Raw genomic sequence first — 17,616 nt, 5'->3', positions numbered from 1 at the left:
GGTAGCTGTGATCCTTCCTCATGGTGGGAATATCTCCTTACAGGGGCAGACACAGGTCCTATCCTTCTCATTTTTATCTGTGCTGATCTTCAGTACAGTTTAACATCAGGTAATGCCTCAGAGGGAGAGCTGGGCAGGAAGCTTGTAGGCAGCAAACAGGGAGCATGGAAAATTGTCTTGTGAAGCCCAACAGCATCATCTCCTGGGCTGCTGCAACCTGAGGGACAGGTTTCCTTCTGCTAGGCAGCATCTTACGGGTTTTCACTTGAAACCACTAAGCCTTTTGGACAAATACACAAAAAATGAGCGTAATTCTCAATATTCATTTAGGATTTAACTGAATATATGCTTAGACACATGCTGCTTAATTCCTGAGCCCATGCATTTGAATACAAGCTCGTGTGTGCAAGTCCAAATCTTTTTGCAAACCTGGGCTTCAGCAAGTCACTACTCAGTTGGATGGTTTGGGTTTTTTGGTGGAGTGGGGTGTGGGTGGGGTGGGGAGATGGGGGGACTCCTAAGATGTCTGCATGTGTTGTGTTTCTACTTCATACAAAAAAAAACACAAACGTGTCCTTCTATACATAATATGCAGAAGCAGAAGGCTAGGTGCATTCCGGTCCAAGTTTCCAGGAAGACAGGCATTCTGCTCAGCTTACAGCCTAATCCTCAGTCATTTGCATATTTCAGAAAGAAGGAGATACTAATTACTGCATTTGTCAGCAAACAACCACTGCAGCAGATCTTATTTCTATGCCTCAAATAGATCAAATAAGAGGTTTTTATGACAGAACAATAATGTACAATTTCCAAATAGAATTCTTTGAATTCTGTTTATCTGATGTTTTTTGAATTCTATTTATCAGATGTTACTTATTTTAAATAAATATCAAATAGAGTTCTAATAACTGTTATTATTAAAACAAACAAACAAAAAACTAAGATCACAAGAAAAAAGTATAGATTTGGGGATACTCAAACCCTTCTAGAAATATAAAGTTAATGTCAAGTAAAAAAATTCTCTTAGCTTAACTGACAACTCATGTTTTTAGAAATATGCTAGTGCCACCTACCTCCGGAAGTCCACAATCTCTGAAACAACTGAAATGTCCATTAAACACTAACTAAGCTAACTGTATCTGGAAGAACTTCCTGGAGCTGCCCCGAGCCTGGGGGCTGCAGTCCCAGGCCCAGCTCCCCGTTGCCGTCCCGCAGCCCTGCAGCAGTGCCCAGCCTCGCCGCGGTCTGAGCCAGCACACAGCCAGGGCAGCAACCTGCTGCACGAGTTGTGCTTTTATAAAACATCTCAGTGTTCCCACAAAGGGGCTTCAGAGGAAGGCAGAGCTCTTGGCAAGGGGACGGAGGGGCTTGGTCCCACTGGCATTGGCAATGGCACTGAGGCCCAGGATGCCAGGTGATGTGCTAGGGTGTCACTTGGGAGCTCCATGCTTCTTGTTAAAGCACACATTCCTAAAGAAAAAAGCATTTACTTGAAATCTGACTTCCTGCTGGAAAGCTGTTTCAGCAGACATTTTCAGGAGGCACTAATGACAATCCAAACCACTTTTATTTGAAACTATTGCAAATCTAACAAGATATTGAAAAAGATTGATACAGTTACGTTTTGTGTTGTATGCTTTCTGTTGATTTCCATCAGGTAAGTCTTCCTTACTGATTTTTGCTTATCATCTTTGTTAAACTGTTCTTGTTTCTAAAAAGCCCTCCATTGTCCTACGTTCATCTCAATCATTTCCTGATTTTTATTATTTTCGTTCAGTTCTTTGAGTTTCTCTTTTAGGTTACTCAATGCGTGGAACTCCTTGATCTTACTAACTAGGAAATGCCAGCCCCGTGGAGACCAGTGTGACACTGAGAGACACGAAGGATTTGGACCCCTCCTGAAAGAACCACAGGACTGAGATGTACACGTGCAGCTTTCTAAGAAGAATATGCACCATAAAATCTAACACTGAGCACAGATTATTTCCAGCAAGCATCATTAAAGACAAATAGTTTCTAATAGGTCCTGTGTGCATCCCTCCATACACAGACATTTTGCATCTGACTGATTTTAAAGGCAGCATTCCTCTCCCGAGCAGCATGGCAATAATACGCAGTCAAACAGGGTAAAGTTGGAGAGATGTTCAAACTAGGACTCGATAGACATTCTGCTTAGAAAAAGTATTTGAAAACAACAAAAACAAAAACACACCACCACCAAACCAAACTAAAACAAAAAACTGATGGGCTAAAGTACAAAAGAGACAATTCCTCCTTTGAAGCAGAAGCAAGTCCTATGAGCAGTATGTAGACATATATATACTTCACGGTTCTCCAGTAGCCTTACAGCACTCAATGAGAGGCAATGTCGCTCTCTGGAAAATGTACTGAAGTAGCTTCTATTGAGTTGAGCGACTTTCAGCTGAGATGCCAAAAATAACAGCTTCAGCAGTGCTAGGGTGAGCCCACTACTATTCCCATCGTGTTTACCAGGCAAGTAACTTGTTACCAGCATAAGTTAGATAAAAAGTAAGAGAAATGGTGAACTAGAAAGCTTTTCTGAATAATATTTGTCTCTTCAATCCAAAATGAACATTTTTATCTATTTCATTTAAAATATGTATTTTTATAATATAGTATGATTGCTTGATGCTCATACAAATTTGACAGCACATTTCATTACCTAAATAGCAACTTTTTGTTGAGTGATCACTGATTTGAAAAAAATAAAGTTAGCATACATTCAATACCCAATTTACAGACTAAAGTAAACCAAATAAATAATATTTACATAAAGATCTTGGTCAACTCAAAATTTTCTCGGTGTTATCATCATAAATATTTTCATTAGAGTGAGACAGATTAATAGCGTGCAGTTATGAAGAAAGTTATATAGCTTATAGAATTACATAATAAATCAATTTTTATTAATCAATCCATCTTACCTGTCAGGAGCTCTTTTGTTTCACTGTCTGCCTTATGCTTCCAAGGGACGGGCAGTGTTCTCCACCAGCATCCTGTGCTGCTGCGGATTGTAGGAACAACGTAATCAGGGAAGTTTTAGCATTCACCACCAAATCCAGATCTGTGCACTCAGGTTCAGTTCCAATTTGGCAAAGTATACTGGTTGGATTTCTTTTGGATTTTTCCTCCTTCACTTGTTTTTGTAGAAGATCCACTTTTCTTTTCCTGGCTCCTGAGCCCCTCCTTCTGGTATTCCTGCTCTGCAGCACTTGTGCTTCCTTTTGCCTTTTGTCACCTTCCACAGCTCAGACTGCTGGGACCAGGGATGATGTATTTCCAGGTTCACTCTTTTTCAAGTTGAGCTTTTTGCTGGGACAACGTTAAGCCTTTTGGCATCATTGAGGAACAGCAAACTATAAATTATTGTGCCAGATTTCTCATTGTGCTGTGGGATGTGGCCTACTGAAAACTCTAAAATAATTACAACTCTAGCTCCTAAGGGTTCAAATGGAGCTTCGTGTTTTTCCCCTAATACTGGGCTTGTGGGATAATCAACAAACCATTGGACAGACCCTGTGTTATGACAAAATAACTTGGAACAAAACACGCTGTTTTCATTCACGTTTATCTTTTGGTGAGTTATTCCTCTGGATCTCCTTCTAAAATCTTCTTTTAATACAGATTCTTAAATAACGATGAACCACAAATATAAATGACTGACATATAAAACAGGACACGGTCACTTCTACAGAGAAGCAATTTACTACCTGCTCAGCAGGGAACCAAATTATATTCAGTTTATCTGAATTAGTATACTGCTCCTTACGTAAAGCTGAGAGTTATTTCAAGCAGCAGGGACAGGACTCCGTAGAAGAAGCCTGTAACTGTTAATAGAGGGAGGGTTTTTTTGGCTTTCTTCTTTGACAGCTTAGTTCCAGCTCTTGAAAATGCAGTCAGAGATTTCAGTGGTGCAGGCTGCACCTATGCAGACATTTCCACATAGCCAAGATAGTTCATCTTTACTCTGAAAGGGTCATAAAGATTAGTTCTGCCATCTCCAGTAGCAAATTATGAGATACATTGAGTGTTTTTTTTTCTGAAATCGCAATGTCTCTTTTTCTATCTTGGTAATCCATGCTGTCTTCCTGTTAGCAACCGTAGAACCAATTCCAGCTTCCTCAGTAGGCTGAAACAAGAAAAAATATATTAAAGCATGGATCAAAGGAAAGTACATCCAGTCAAAAATAACATGCACAAAAATCTGTAAGGGCTATATTTGTAAATATCTGTTTGAATTATACAACTAATAAAAAGGGATTTGTGTTGTACTCTGTTGACTTTCATGAGTTACAGGGACCCTTCCAATGCCATCCATGACATGGCAATTTCTGCCACCGCTCCAAGCACAAATGTATGGGCACTTTTGCTCCTGCTTACATTAGAGAAAGAGTAATCATTTAGGAGCAAAAAAAAGAAACCCCAACAGCAAGTAGGGGAGCAAACACAGGCTGAGCCTTCACCCTGGTGTCCTAGAAGCCTCCTTGCTTTGAAGCCTGCTGTGTTTTGCTCTCTCCTTGTCCTTTCCCTCAGGGGAAGGAAATTCTGTTTGACAAATTCTTAGCCTGCTAGCACCCAAGGATCACATTATTTCAAAAGCTTCAGAGATTTCCATTTTCAGGTGATCTGGTGAGCCCAGGAGACCCCACGGGCAGTGCTGAAGCAGCCTGAGCAGCACTGGGAAGAGGAGGGGGCACCATGCGTAATCCAAGGGCTTACCTTCTGCATTTGGCCTGAAGGACTATGACCAAAGAATGAAAGCTAAAGAGAAGAATAAAAACAAAAACAAAAACTGAAAAGGGGAGGGAAGAAAGGAAAAAATGGAAGAGAAGAAAGAGAATAAGATTTTACAGTTTGTTTGGCTGAGAATAAGCGATGGTTACAGACAGAGTGCAACAAATCATTCTGCTGAAAAGAAATACAAACTGTTAGGTGGCTTCCGAGAGACGAGGGGCTCTGCTCCATCACTCAAGCAGACAGCCCTTGTCTGGCAGAGTGGTGAGAATCACATCCCCTACCCCAGCGAAGCCCAACCCAAATGCAGCCAGGCATGAAAATGGGGAGGAAAAACATTAGCTGAATTCTTCTGATATTTCAAAAAAGAGGCACTGCTAAGGTTTGAGCTTAGTTTTGGGTGAAAGTTCATCTCAACACCTATTGCACCTGAACAGGTTGCTCCTTCGCAATTTCTCTAGAAATAGACGATTTCACACTAGGGTGATTTTAGGGTAGAATTCAGCAGTTACAGCTTGACCAGAGCAAAGCCTGATGGCGTTAGCCAGCTGGCTCTCTCCAGGGGCAGTGACCAAAGTGGCTGCAGGTGAGCGGAGGAGAGGGACCATCCCCGTTCCCTTCCCGGAGATGTGGGCCACTGCATCCGCATGTGCTGAAGGTGGAGGGAGAAAAGGTCGATGGAGATCCCTCCACAAAACACACACTACCACCTCAGCCTGCCATTGCAGCAGCTCTGTCCTTCCACTTCACCACGTAGATGGACCCCCAAATCCTCGCCCAGTGACATAAACTGCATAAAGTCCTCTATTTAGACTTTACTGAACAACAGCGGAAGAAAAGACTGATTTTAGGCTTTTAACCCTTCCTTCTCAGATGAACTACTTCAAATGCAAAATGTCTCCTTGAGCGCTCCCACATAGCACGTTGTGTTAATAAAGTGGGGAATGAAAGAGCTGCAGAAGCCCACTTATTTTGTGACTGGTTTTGGCTTGTCTCTGAGCTAGCTGTTTTCATTCGAGACTGGACGTAGAATTGAAGCCTCCAGGGGAGGAAGGAACAGTCCTGCTTAGGGACACATGGGAAAGGCACCTCTGTGTGGTTTGGATGAGAGTGCTGGATATTAGAGCTGCCTGGCTGAATGTACAGTGGTGGGACTTACAGTAATAGGATGGACACAAATTATAAAAAGAAATGTTATCACAACATCACTTTTTATAAGATTTTTCTTAGCAAAGATGAAATGAAGATATGGACACATACACATGTAACAACTGCTTCCTTTCAATTGCCTTACCTTTTCCTCTAACTCTTTTATTTGCCGCTTTTGGCCTTCAATTCTTTCTTCCAGTTCTTTAATTCTCTGTCAGATTTAAAATAAATATATATATATTTATTAACCAACCAAATACAGTTGTACTCAGAAGATGTATTATTATTTTCAGAGATATGACTTGTATATACTGTTTCTAAAAAATGAATTTGTGTTTTAGGCTATAGATGAGTCCTTGATTAATGCAGCAGTCACACACCATGTCTGACAAATCCATCAAAATTAAATGCCCTGGGACTTTAGGGACTTTCTAAGGCAAATCGAAATCTGGCCCCAACACCAGACATTTCTGGTACAGCTCTGTGAGGGAAGGGATGGAGCTCACAAGCTCATTGTGTTTCCACCTGGGGGACAGTCCCATCCCGAATGTCACCCTGCCCTCGTGTTGGCCTGTACCTGCTGTGCGTGCTGAATGAGCTCCATCCTTTCACGCAGGATTTGGGCATCCCTCTCCCGGAGCTCGCTCATGACCTGGCGCTTCCACTGCTCTACAGCACTCTTCAGTTTCTCTTTCTCCTCTTCTGAAAGAAGTTCGGAAATTTTGGCTCCAGCTTCTTGCTGCAGGGCATCATAGAGCATGGCTTCTAATTCCAGAATTTGCTAATCAAAAACAATATAAGGCTGTCAGCTTAACCTCATCTCTGGTTGGTTGAGGATTTTGTGAGGAACTGAAAATCCTATTGCAGTAAGACAACAAGAGAGGTGGAGGGGTAGTTTTCTGAGTCTCCCCCCCCAGGACAGCACAGAAAATAGTCCACAGGGAAAACACTTCATGCTACCTCTGTGCTGTAGGGCTCTGGTCCCAGTCAAATCTGCCACTTAAAAAATAAAACACAAAACACCTAGTAGCTGGGATTTGTTCCTGCAGTCTGAGGCTGCAGCCCCAGCGCATGCCTAATTTTACTGCACTGCGTTAGAAGATGTCTCTCATGCACACTGGTGGAGGTACCCTCCAGATTTAGTGAGAAATGTAAGAGTGTGGAAAATGGATTGAAAATATTTCCCCAGAACCACAGAGTCCAGCATCTTCCTAGGGCAGGTGACATTGCCAGGTAATGTCCTCTGCCTCAAAGTCCAGGATAAACACTATTTCCTTCACACAAGCTAAAACCAAGCTGAAATCTTTTTCTGGAAGTTTGACATAGAGCAAGAGGCAAAGCAGAAGATGAAGGCACCTTTGCACACTCTTTCCAAAGCCGGTGATGTTTTTCACCTCTGTGGCTTCAGGAGCACATGACAGCAACAGCATGGTCTGAACCATAGGCAGGCTGCCAGAGATGGCTGTTGTGATAATTCAGCTGAATTCAAAATCAACACTTTTTTCCATCTGGGGTTGCTGTTGATGTTTTCTTACTATGATTTATCAGAGTCAGGACAGAAGAATACCATCACGGTGTTTTCTTACTATGATTTATCAGAGTCAGGACAGAAGAATACCATCACTTACAAGAGTAATTAAGAATTACACAGTATAGCAGGAGCTGTGGAGACTGATAATGCCTGAAAGTAACGGCAGTGTCTCTGCGGGGATGATTGTGTTGGACATTACAAGAAGATTCTACTCCACTTTTAAAAATAATAGCAGCATATTTGTTAACTGCAACTGTTGTAACAAAACCCCTCAGTTTGGAACATATTTTACTGTTGGTCCCTGCACCTTGATTACCCCACCATTACACCCCTCTGATTACATGGAGTTGTAAAGAAAACAAAAAGGGTCAGCTAATTCATTGCCTCCAAAGCAGTTGTTCCAGCAGTCTTTACGTAGAGAAGTGTTTCTTGTAGCAAAATCCCCAGCCAGCAGCCAAGCAGAGTGAAAACCATGCAAAAAGCTTAGCGGTTACAGCTGGTAATCTTGTTGGCTGTAGTTAGGGGGGAAGATTAGCAGCTTCTCATCTTGAGGAGCACAAAGGGAACATGGAAGTGAAACAAATTATACAAATCAAAATGGCTATTGCCACTGGAATTTCAGGGAAGAACAAAGCTTTCTAGCTGCTTTCAGGCTGCATTTGTGCATGTGAGTAAAGCCCAGTGCGTTGCCTGAGGATGCCCACACGATGCATTTAAAGAACACAGGAAAATGCAAATCATCCTCAGCTAATTCTGCCTGTACTGAGAGATACATGTAGTTCTTCATGCTTGTTCCTTCTCCATGAGGGGCAGAGCTAAGGAGCAACAGTTTGTCTTGGATCCTTCAGCAAATTCAGGATTCCAGAACTGACAGGACATGTAAAGTGAAAGAGTGACAGGCCATAAGCCACGGGGAGGTCGTGTAATGCTGCAGTCCATAACCATGGCTTTGTGACTGAGCTTCTCTGCTGGCCCTGTTACATTATCAGGAACTTCAAGCAATGCCATTCAATTTTTCCCTATCTGGATTTATGGACTCAGGTGATAACCACTGTCAGGGCTTAATTCTGAAGATAAATCCCACAATTTCAGCCTTTGGCTGCATCAAACACTCTCAGAAGCACTCAGGGCTGCAGGAGATAATCTCATGGTAGGACTAAGCCTACAGGTGTGGATGACTCGTACATTTCCCAGGGTTTCCACTCTGCAAGGAATGGGCTCCAGGTAAAGCTAAGCATTTGGCAAAGCCAGTCTAAAAATCATCCGTATAAGACCAGACAGAGTACTGAATAAAAGCTCTCCCAAATGGTTTGACATCCAAATTGGCAATAGTTTTCAAAAAAAAAAAGCATAAAACCCCATTGCTTCTATGTTTTTCATTTAAAGACATATTATTAAAGACACATTTTTAAAGATTTAAAGGAAACTGAAAGAATAAGCTAAATCTATATTAAAATGTATGCTTCTATGTCTTTCATGAGTATATGTTGTACTTTAACTGAAGGAAACAAAACAGCTGATGACTGGAGGGATGGTTGAAATGGGGTAGGATCAGTTAATGTGCTCATTGAACCTGACAAAAAGCAGAGACATTTCAAATGTGCAGAATCACAAACTCTCTCCAGATATTTTGGTAGCAGAAACCATAATCTAAGATCTAAGAAAAAGTCTAGGCTAGAATCTCTGTTTTGGAAGGTAAAAAATCACTATAAATGTCATAAACCACAATCTCTGCTAAATTAAGATCTGTGTTGAATGAGTTTATATTTAGGTCCTAAACCTGGAAGGACCGTGCAAATACAAGGACCTAAGTCCATAAGGAACTCGTTATTAGACCAGGGTACGGAGGATTTGTTTTAAATTCAGCCTGTGGTGTAGTCTTTGGGTCACTCCACAGGCAGTACTGTCAGAAACAGAGTTTTTCTGCAGACAACAGATTACAGATGTAATCAAGATGGCACAAATCACTCCTGACTGTTTTTCTCACCTTGTGAGCCTGGTCCAAGGACTGTTTCCTGAAGTCGAGCTCATCATCCAGGTAGCCCTTTTGCTTACTGAATAGCTCCTAGGACACAGGGAAGATTACGTCAGTGCAACCACAGTGGCAGTGGTGTGATTGCTCGTTGTTGTTCTCGCTGTTTCATTCACAGCAGCTTTTGATACCTTTTCATTCTCAAGATCCAGCATCTTCTGCTGCAGTGCGGATTCGGTCACTTCTATCTGCTGTAGCCACTGTGCACACAAACAGAGAGCGGCAGGTAAAGGCCTGAACTGTGGCTGATTGGTGTTTCAGTCAAACTAGCAGGAGGCAGCATGCTGCGTACTCGGCTTTCACTGTAACTCTAGGGTACGTCAGTGCACACTAAACATTCAGTTAAATTCACTAAGTAAGAAAGGAAAAATCAACTATATCACTACACTTTTTCTTTTGTAGAAACTGGTGACGGATAAAAACATTATTTCAAAGCCTAGCCATTTACCCTCTAACATAATTTTTCAAATTAAATAAAATTTGAAAATCAACAGGCTGTCCATATTTCCTGAATGTTACCTTTATTCTGACAAAAAAGAGTGCAGGTGTAATTCCACATAAGGAAACATGGCATTTTGTGAAAAAAATTATTATTTACATCACCAGTGTCTTCAAGTAAGCTATTCTGAGAGGGCCAGATGCTTTTGTGATGTATGTTTACTGAAGAGTGACGCAGTTATTACCTTTTCAGCCAATGTGAGAACTGTCCTTGCTTGTATGACAACTACTTGCTCTTCATTGGTCAGATTCTGCACCAAAAGCAGAATATAATTACAACAAATCCCAGTGTCTTGCTATTAATCCACTACTTGGGCCACTGCTGTATTAAATAAATATGAAATTAAATATGTTCGAGGAACAATAAACTAAGGCAAATAAAATTAGTATTCTAATGCAACTTGTAAAAAACCTATCAGTGATGATTTTTTATCATACATATAGTTAATTCTTCTAAAATTCTGGCATTAAAAAAAAGATGCAGACTGTGGGTCTTTTTTTTTTTTTTTTTTTTCCCCCCCGACAAGAAATAAACACACACTTAAACAAAGCAAAATCAAGCTTAGCGTGATGTGCTATTAAGAGATGCAAGCTTAAGTTTCATTATATGCACAATAAGTTAATACACAAGCTTTACTTTGCAACAGTAATGATTTTGGAAAAATCATTTGTTAAGATGTTAGTTTTTCAACTCATGTTTTTGTTCTCTGTTTTTTGCTGTTGTTTATTTTTTAAATAGTGAAACTATTTCAACCCAGACCAGATGGCAGTAGCACTGAATCCTTCCAGTTTGGGTTCAGATCCAGAGAACTGAGTCCACATCTCTAGTGTCAGACATAGGAGGACGAGTCAGTCTCTCTTAGCTGTCATTGCCACAGTGGGCATCACAGAATTGTTTAAACTGAATAAGAAGGGTATCTATTGCAAACTTGGATTTCATACACAAGGCTGGGAACAGTGAATGTGCCACTTGGCAAGGATGGGAGAAGACGTTTTCTGAGAACCCCTGAGCAAAACGTAAATAAAGGTCTACTGTGTAAATGAAACTTTTGTTGCTGTTGTTTTTATTTTTGTTTTAACAAGAGGAAAAGAAAGGAAATAGAAAATGTGAGGAAAGCTATCACTTCTGTTCCCATTTGTCTCCAAGTTGCCTATTTGGAGTGCTGTCGCAGAACACTTTGCATGGGACAAACCTGACATTCATAGTTCCATTCAAGGCCACGTTACTACAGGCCCCAACAGATTAATGGGTGTTATCTTTCTGCAGATTACCAGGGTCATTCTTACTCACTGGTCCTTGAGTTTACGTGTAATTTTTTATTATTTAAAATCGTAGAAGAACAAAATTGTATGATATATATATATAAATACATAAGATGTGTGTGCACATAATTAGTCACTTCAATTTGATAAAAGAGAAACACTTTCAAATTGCTTACTATTCACTTCTTTTCATGCTGCTATTGTAACTTTTTGTTTAATATCCTGGTTACTATCTGAGGTTTATGATATTAGACAAAATTAAACACACAACTATTAAAATGCAAACGCAAAGCTATTGCAGAGTAAACAAAAGAAAAAAACACATGTAAACAGTGGCTAGAAAAGAAAGAATAAAAAGCAAACACCACAATTTCAAAATATTTTCCAAATCATTGTCAATTTAAAGGCAATATTGTGATATCAAGATCTTGCATGGCACTTGTAGGAAGGCTACTAAAAAAAATCTTTAAAAGCCAGAAAGCATTAGCTTGTAGTTCAGTACTTTGATCACACTGAAGACAGCTTTTGCAGTAACAAACAAGAAAGCTTTGCTACATTAATGTAAGGACAATATTTACCAAAGCATGCACAATATATTAAAGGAACATACACTTACGGCGTTATCCCCTAAAATGTCCAATTTTTTCATCAGATCTGCTACTACTATGTCCTAACAAGAGAGCAACGGAAAACAAAGAGTCAGAACAGAGTGTCTGAATTAATTTAGAGAAAGGAAAATACGAAATGAGAATCCCTTACTGTTACACCTTCTGCTTCACAGTAAACTTGGAGAGGGCTTTTCCCCTCTGTGAAAGGAATGTGATGAAAGTTGATTGCAGGCGATCTTCTTTCTCTTTCCTGGAATAACAGCATTTGTCTGATTATTGCATTACTGTTTTTATTATATGTGACAGTATTTTGAATTACTATTGTATCTCACAAATGTCAACTTCACTAAGAACTTCATAAACATGATACCAAGAAGGTCTACTCTAAATGAGTACATTATAAAGCAGTGCTGTCACAGAGTGATTTCATTTCTTACACAGAGCACAAAACCCTTCCTCTGCAGCCTGCTATTTACTCTAACAGTCAGGAACAAGAGCTGTTTCTCTGGGCAAACCAAGTGCTTTTGTGATGGTACTTGGGCCTGCCTGGGAAGCTCTCCACCTGACTGCAGAGGGGACTGACTGTGATTGCCTACCCAGTATTTTGACTACATAACATGTTTGAACACACACACACACACACACACACACGTATATATATATACACACAGTTATATATATATATATAAACTTAGTAAAAACTAGGTAGCATTTATATTTTTCGGGTAAGTGGCTGCTTTTTTTTCCTTCTCTCTTTGGAGAATTTTGATAACTGTTTCCAAGAGTTTAAAGATTCTGTTTATATAGTTAATTATATAGAAAACAGATGGCCAGACAGAGTAAATGGAGAAGTCTAGGCTATATGATGCCTTCTTTGCAAGTTTAGCAAGAGTTGGAATACAGCAATGACTTAGCAATGAAAAAGTGTTTTGTTTCTTTTTTTATTTTTTTTTTTCCTTTTCTCCATGGATGCTCCATTCTGATTCTATTTCTTTGCATTTTCAGAACAGATCATGTGTAGTAAAATGTGTATTCATGTCAGAATCCAATTTCTGGCCCTTAAAATAACTTATGGTATTCTTTCTTTTTCTTTTGCTAGCACTTTGTACCAAACATCTTTGTCTCATTCAGTGCAATGCAGCTCTTTAGAATAACTTTGGAGGAGTTCCCAAAGCCACGGTGCTCCCCAGCCTCAGCTAGCACAGCCCTGAGCAGGTAGGCAGGACAGCATCTGCAACATGTGCTCACTTCAAGCTCCAGGATCCTGAACTCCAGAAGCTCATTTTGATCTTTAACATCCTGGACATCATGTTTTAAGCGAGCTTCCTCTGCTTCCATTTGTTTTATCTGTAAAATAAAGCAATATGGGTTAGCATGGTTTATAGAATTTCACTTGGGATCTGCCACGCCTCTGTCACACCTGGGGAACACCAGGGTCAGAGCGAGCAGCCCGCCCTCACTGCTGCATGCACAACGGGGACCCAGGGCTCCAGGGGTGGCACTGTCCTCACATGACCCTGCACCGTGAAATCTTATGGGGTAGTAGGGAATGACAGGAACCCACTTTCTCTGCTGAATTTATGAGGATCTTGTTATCTCATGTGAATTATTTCCAATAGAGCTGTGTGATACAGATTAAAACAGTGCACCTTCTGCATTCCTTAAGCAACAATTATAATTTGAATAATACAAATTAAAGCATTGGACACCTTTTCTACGAGTTCTTGATTTCTTCTGTACAATGCTTGCTTCTCCTCAATCCACTTCATGTCCTTGAAAAACAAATGATCATTAAGTACAGGTGAAACTGGCAATATTTAGAACAAGAACAGTAGCAACTATTTCATTAAATCACACTTAAATAGAAGAATAACATTGCATATGAAATTGCAAGTGGTATTTCCTATAATATGAAATCTCAAGTTCTCCATCTTATTTTAACAAATTCTGTAGTGTGCAAATGGAATTTAAAACCTCCAGTAATTAAAAGAACCTTTTCTATTTAAAAAGTTTTGCATTAATAGGGATATTTCTAGCTATCCAGTTACTATTAAATTTCAGTTACACTGAATAAAAGTTACATATTTCTGAATGTCAGGGAAAATAACTAACAGCCGTTACTGCGCATTTCCTCCTCCTCTTAGAATGTTTAACAGCTTCCTAAGTTAACACCTGCTTTTATCCTTCTTTTCAGAAATCTATATCTTATCCAGCTACAAGAAAAGCTCCATTCATAAAGAAAGCTTACTTTTACAGATGCTAAGTAAATATTTCATTAGAAAATAAACATTCTACCTTTATTTTACCTTCCTGATTTTCTCCTCGTTATCAAAAAAAAGTGGACCAACTTTTTGACAAACACCATTGTTCCCTCTTTTTAATGTAATGCTTTTTCAGTGGTTATGTACAACTTCAGACTGATAATGGAACTGACCTGGTATTCACTGGTTTAATTGTGAAGAAATGCATAATAAAATAACAGAACAAGTAAGCTAGTGACAATTAGGGGATAGATGCAGATGCATTAATTGTTGCTTGTAGAGGCCCTGGATTAATTTCTTGCAGGAGAGCAAGTTGAGCTTACCTGCTTAGTTACTTTAAATGTAACTAAACTATAACTCTACCTGTAACTACCTATAAATCTATTTTGAAATAAAAGTATTCATTTTTAAACATGTGCTTGTAACCTGCTTGATTAGTGTGGAACGCCTGTCTGTGTCTGTGGTTTTCTGCTCTTGGGTTGCAATATTTAAGATTTCAGCCATTTTTACTCAAGCAGAACTTTTGCATTTCCTTGTCTGAGTTAAGTCTGGTCTGCAGTCACAACTGTCAGCTGGATGTCAGACCCTGTGCTGTAGGACTTCCAGTAATGACAAAGAGCGTGGGAATTCAACTACGGTCTGGTTGTACAGAGAAGCTCTTAGTGTCCTGTAGATGTATTGCACTTATTTTGACTTCATAGCTATATGTGCCTCTAAATTAGGCACTCCTTTACCATCTAATTTTTCCTTTCCTTTACTGTACTATTTGAGCAACTCAGAATCTCTCATGCACTTACTGTCCATAGTTACCTCCTCTGCATCGAACAAAGTGAGGCATTAAGACTGAGATCAGAAAGGCATATGGTTGTTGATTTCAGTGGGAGTTAGCATGGAAACACTGATGAGGACTCAGGGCTTTGGGGACCAACATTTGAGATACCAGAGTATGTAAATACAGAGAGCGTGGTTTTCAGAAGCCTTTGCATACTAGGCTCTCCTTGAAACCAACTAGACCACAGGTATTAAGAGCTGTCTTTCCAATTAACTAACACAGTTACTGAAACAGTACTCAGCAGGTTACATTAATGTCTCCTAAATAAGGAGTGCATTGTCAGCGGGGATTTTGCAGGCTAGGTCACTACACAACACATTGACAGAGACTGTAATTGCTTCCCTGGCACTTGTGTTTTGCAATTAGCAATGAGACAGTTATTGAAAAGTAGCATCAGGATTATTCCATACATAAATAAACACTGAAGTGTCATCAGCATCCTCAGTACCTTGCGCATTCCTAGACCCCGGCCAGCCCCAGCACTTTGGCTGCACCCAGAACAGGACTGAGGAGAGGACCCGTGTGCGGCTGCATGCATTACCTGACCCTGCTCAGCGAGGGCCTTTTCTAGGTCTTCTATCTGAGCCTGAGATCTGTGTATTTCTGCTTGGAGCTGCTCGCGTGTCTGTAGGATGTGAGGGAAAAAGAAAATAAATAAGTAAGTAAAACTTTATCTAAAACCCCAAAGCTAACACACATGCAGATAATACTTAAAACATCAAATAATTCTAACAAACGATTTTTGAAGTTCTATGGCAGAACAAATTTGCAGCTAAGTACATAATTAGTCATTAGTCACAGAAAGAGGTCTGTAAAATGGGATAATAATTTAAAAGTTTAAAATCAAGATAAACAGCATCCTAATAGGTAGATGTTAGAATAGCAAAAAAATAAATGGCTTCTTTCAGCTGGCTATGATGGTCAGCAGTTAGTCTAGAACAGGGTGCATAAAAAAGTCAGTGTAATGCAAAGATTCATTTCTCCATGAAAACAAATGAAAAGTATTATGCCAGGATTCTGGACACACCTGTGTCCTTTACATGTTTGCTGTGTTAAATAGCTCAGAACAGGCCCTACATAGGTAATGGCACAAACCAATGAACTGCATCTCTCCTTGTACATTTAGGACCCTATCTTTTGATCTTACTGTATTGTATGTAATTTTCAACCATGCTTGTAGATTCATGTTTACTTAAATAGCCAGTGCCTTCCTACATGTTTGCTGGAGAAAAAAAAAGGAATTATCATTAGCTGTTCTATTCATCAAGTATGGTTTTACAGAAGATTTACTTTTCTCAAACCATTTATCTGCTCTTTTTCTTGTTCTTTACAATGCAAATGATGTTATTTGTTTGCAACACCTGCATCGTACTCTTTTTGTCTCACTACGGAAAAAGTAAAATCAAGACACTTTGGAGGTTAGCCATATCTTGTTTCATTTTTACACATGTAATTGCTTGATTGTATGGTGCTGCCGTGCCACAGTTCCTGGGTCCTTCCATCTGAGGGACTGGGCTAGATGGAATATGGGTATCTCCCAGCATTGTCATAGCTACACAAAGTATTTCTGGACAGTGCCTGCACATGATAGATTTAGAGCCAAACTAACATTCTGCAGCTGCACTTCTCTTAAGACTTCAGAGTGCTAGCTCACGATAGAATTTGTCCCTTTATTCACTATATTCACCCTCACATTCTTTGTCCCAGGCAGTTCTGTGCCACACTAAGTTCTGGTAATATACAACGTGTTCCTAACAAACATAACATTTTGTACCTCGTAATAAAATGACACATTAGATGGTTGGAACCACATGGGCTGTTTGAGACAGACAGGCAGGCAGAACAGCTACACTTTGCAAATTAATTAAGAAAATTAATCTCTCTCAACTGTAAGCCTTTTAAACATTCTTTGAACAATCACAATCTGACAAAATCCACAGGAATTAAATACCAGGCATTATGTATTTAAGGCCATCCACACTAAATTTTTATAGAAAGAGAGCTTAATTTTAAGGACTACACATGGCAGTAGGGAGCACACCGCCCGCTGGCAGCCTGCATGGCTGAACCCACCCGCCCCGCACTCACGGCTGGCGGCGTGCTGGAGGGGCTGGCTGGCGCCACTTCGGTCTGAAAACAACCTGAGCAGGTAAAATTAGAAAGCTGCATACAATTACAGTCCTTTATTTGCATGTAGTATAAGCCATTTAGACCTTAACTTCTCGTTCTGCATCCAATGTTCCTCCGACCTGTTCTTGCAATAAGGCGTATGCTCGTTGCAGAGCCTGGTACTCCATCGTCAGCTGCCGAAACCGCAGTTCTGTCTCTTCCTTGGCCATGCCCTGGAAGTGTTAAAAACATTTATTTATTGCACCAGTTCTTTTTTTTTTTTTCTTTTTTTTTTTAACCCTGCAATGAGGGTGTTGAACAAACAAACAAACGAAACCACCAACAGAGTGGATTGTTTGCTTTCTCTAAAAAGTTCTGAAATTATTACTTTGAAATGCAATTTGGGAATAGAATCTTGTTCACATGCTCTCAAAATATTACTCTTCCATCCATTAAACATCTCTTGCATACACTTACTTCAAGAAAATGTAATATATATATAAAAAATTCCCTTGCCTGGTAAAGAGAAAAACAACAACCATGTAACCTACGAACGATTGAATCACCTTTATTGTACC

The 17,616-nt window shown here is 39.9% G+C and overlaps 1 protein-coding gene across 15 annotated transcripts in view; it reads right to left on the bottom strand.

The window, feature by feature from the left end:
* Nucleotides 1-17,616, bottom strand: part of JAKMIP3 (Janus kinase and microtubule interacting protein 3) — an 82,352-nt gene that overhangs the window by 11,210 nt on the left and 53,526 nt on the right. For 12 of the 15 annotated variants that reach the window (XM_084525865.1, XM_084525860.1, XM_084525866.1 and 9 more), the window contains 12 exons: nucleotides 17,143-17,271; nucleotides 15,471-15,554; nucleotides 13,546-13,608; nucleotides 13,085-13,183; nucleotides 11,988-12,086; nucleotides 11,839-11,898; nucleotides 10,151-10,216; nucleotides 9,599-9,667; nucleotides 9,423-9,500; nucleotides 6,482-6,685; nucleotides 6,050-6,115; nucleotides 2,946-4,150 (listed from right to left, as the gene is read on the bottom strand). In XM_084525865.1, coding sequence (XP_084381991.1) covers nucleotides 4,007-4,150; nucleotides 6,050-6,115; nucleotides 6,482-6,685; nucleotides 9,423-9,500; nucleotides 9,599-9,667; nucleotides 10,151-10,216; nucleotides 11,839-11,898; nucleotides 11,988-12,086; nucleotides 13,085-13,183; nucleotides 13,546-13,608; nucleotides 15,471-15,554; nucleotides 17,143-17,271 — 1,161 coding nt within the window. In that variant the 3' untranslated portion in view covers nucleotides 2,946-4,006. Of the gene's footprint in view, nucleotides 1-2,945; nucleotides 4,151-4,740; nucleotides 4,783-6,049; nucleotides 6,116-6,481; nucleotides 6,686-9,422; nucleotides 9,501-9,598; nucleotides 9,668-10,150; nucleotides 10,217-11,838; nucleotides 11,899-11,987; nucleotides 12,087-13,084; nucleotides 13,184-13,545; nucleotides 13,609-15,470; nucleotides 15,555-17,142; nucleotides 17,272-17,616 lie in introns of all 15 variants that reach the window. The other 3 variants (XM_084525859.1, XM_084525855.1, XM_084525856.1) reach the window with 3 other exon arrangements.

Source organism: Aythya ferina (genome assembly GCF_964211825.1).
Source record: "Aythya ferina genome assembly, chromosome: 7".
NCBI lineage: Eukaryota > Metazoa > Chordata > Aves > Anseriformes > Anatidae > Aythya > Aythya ferina.
This window is presented reverse-complemented; position numbering and strand designations above follow the sequence as displayed.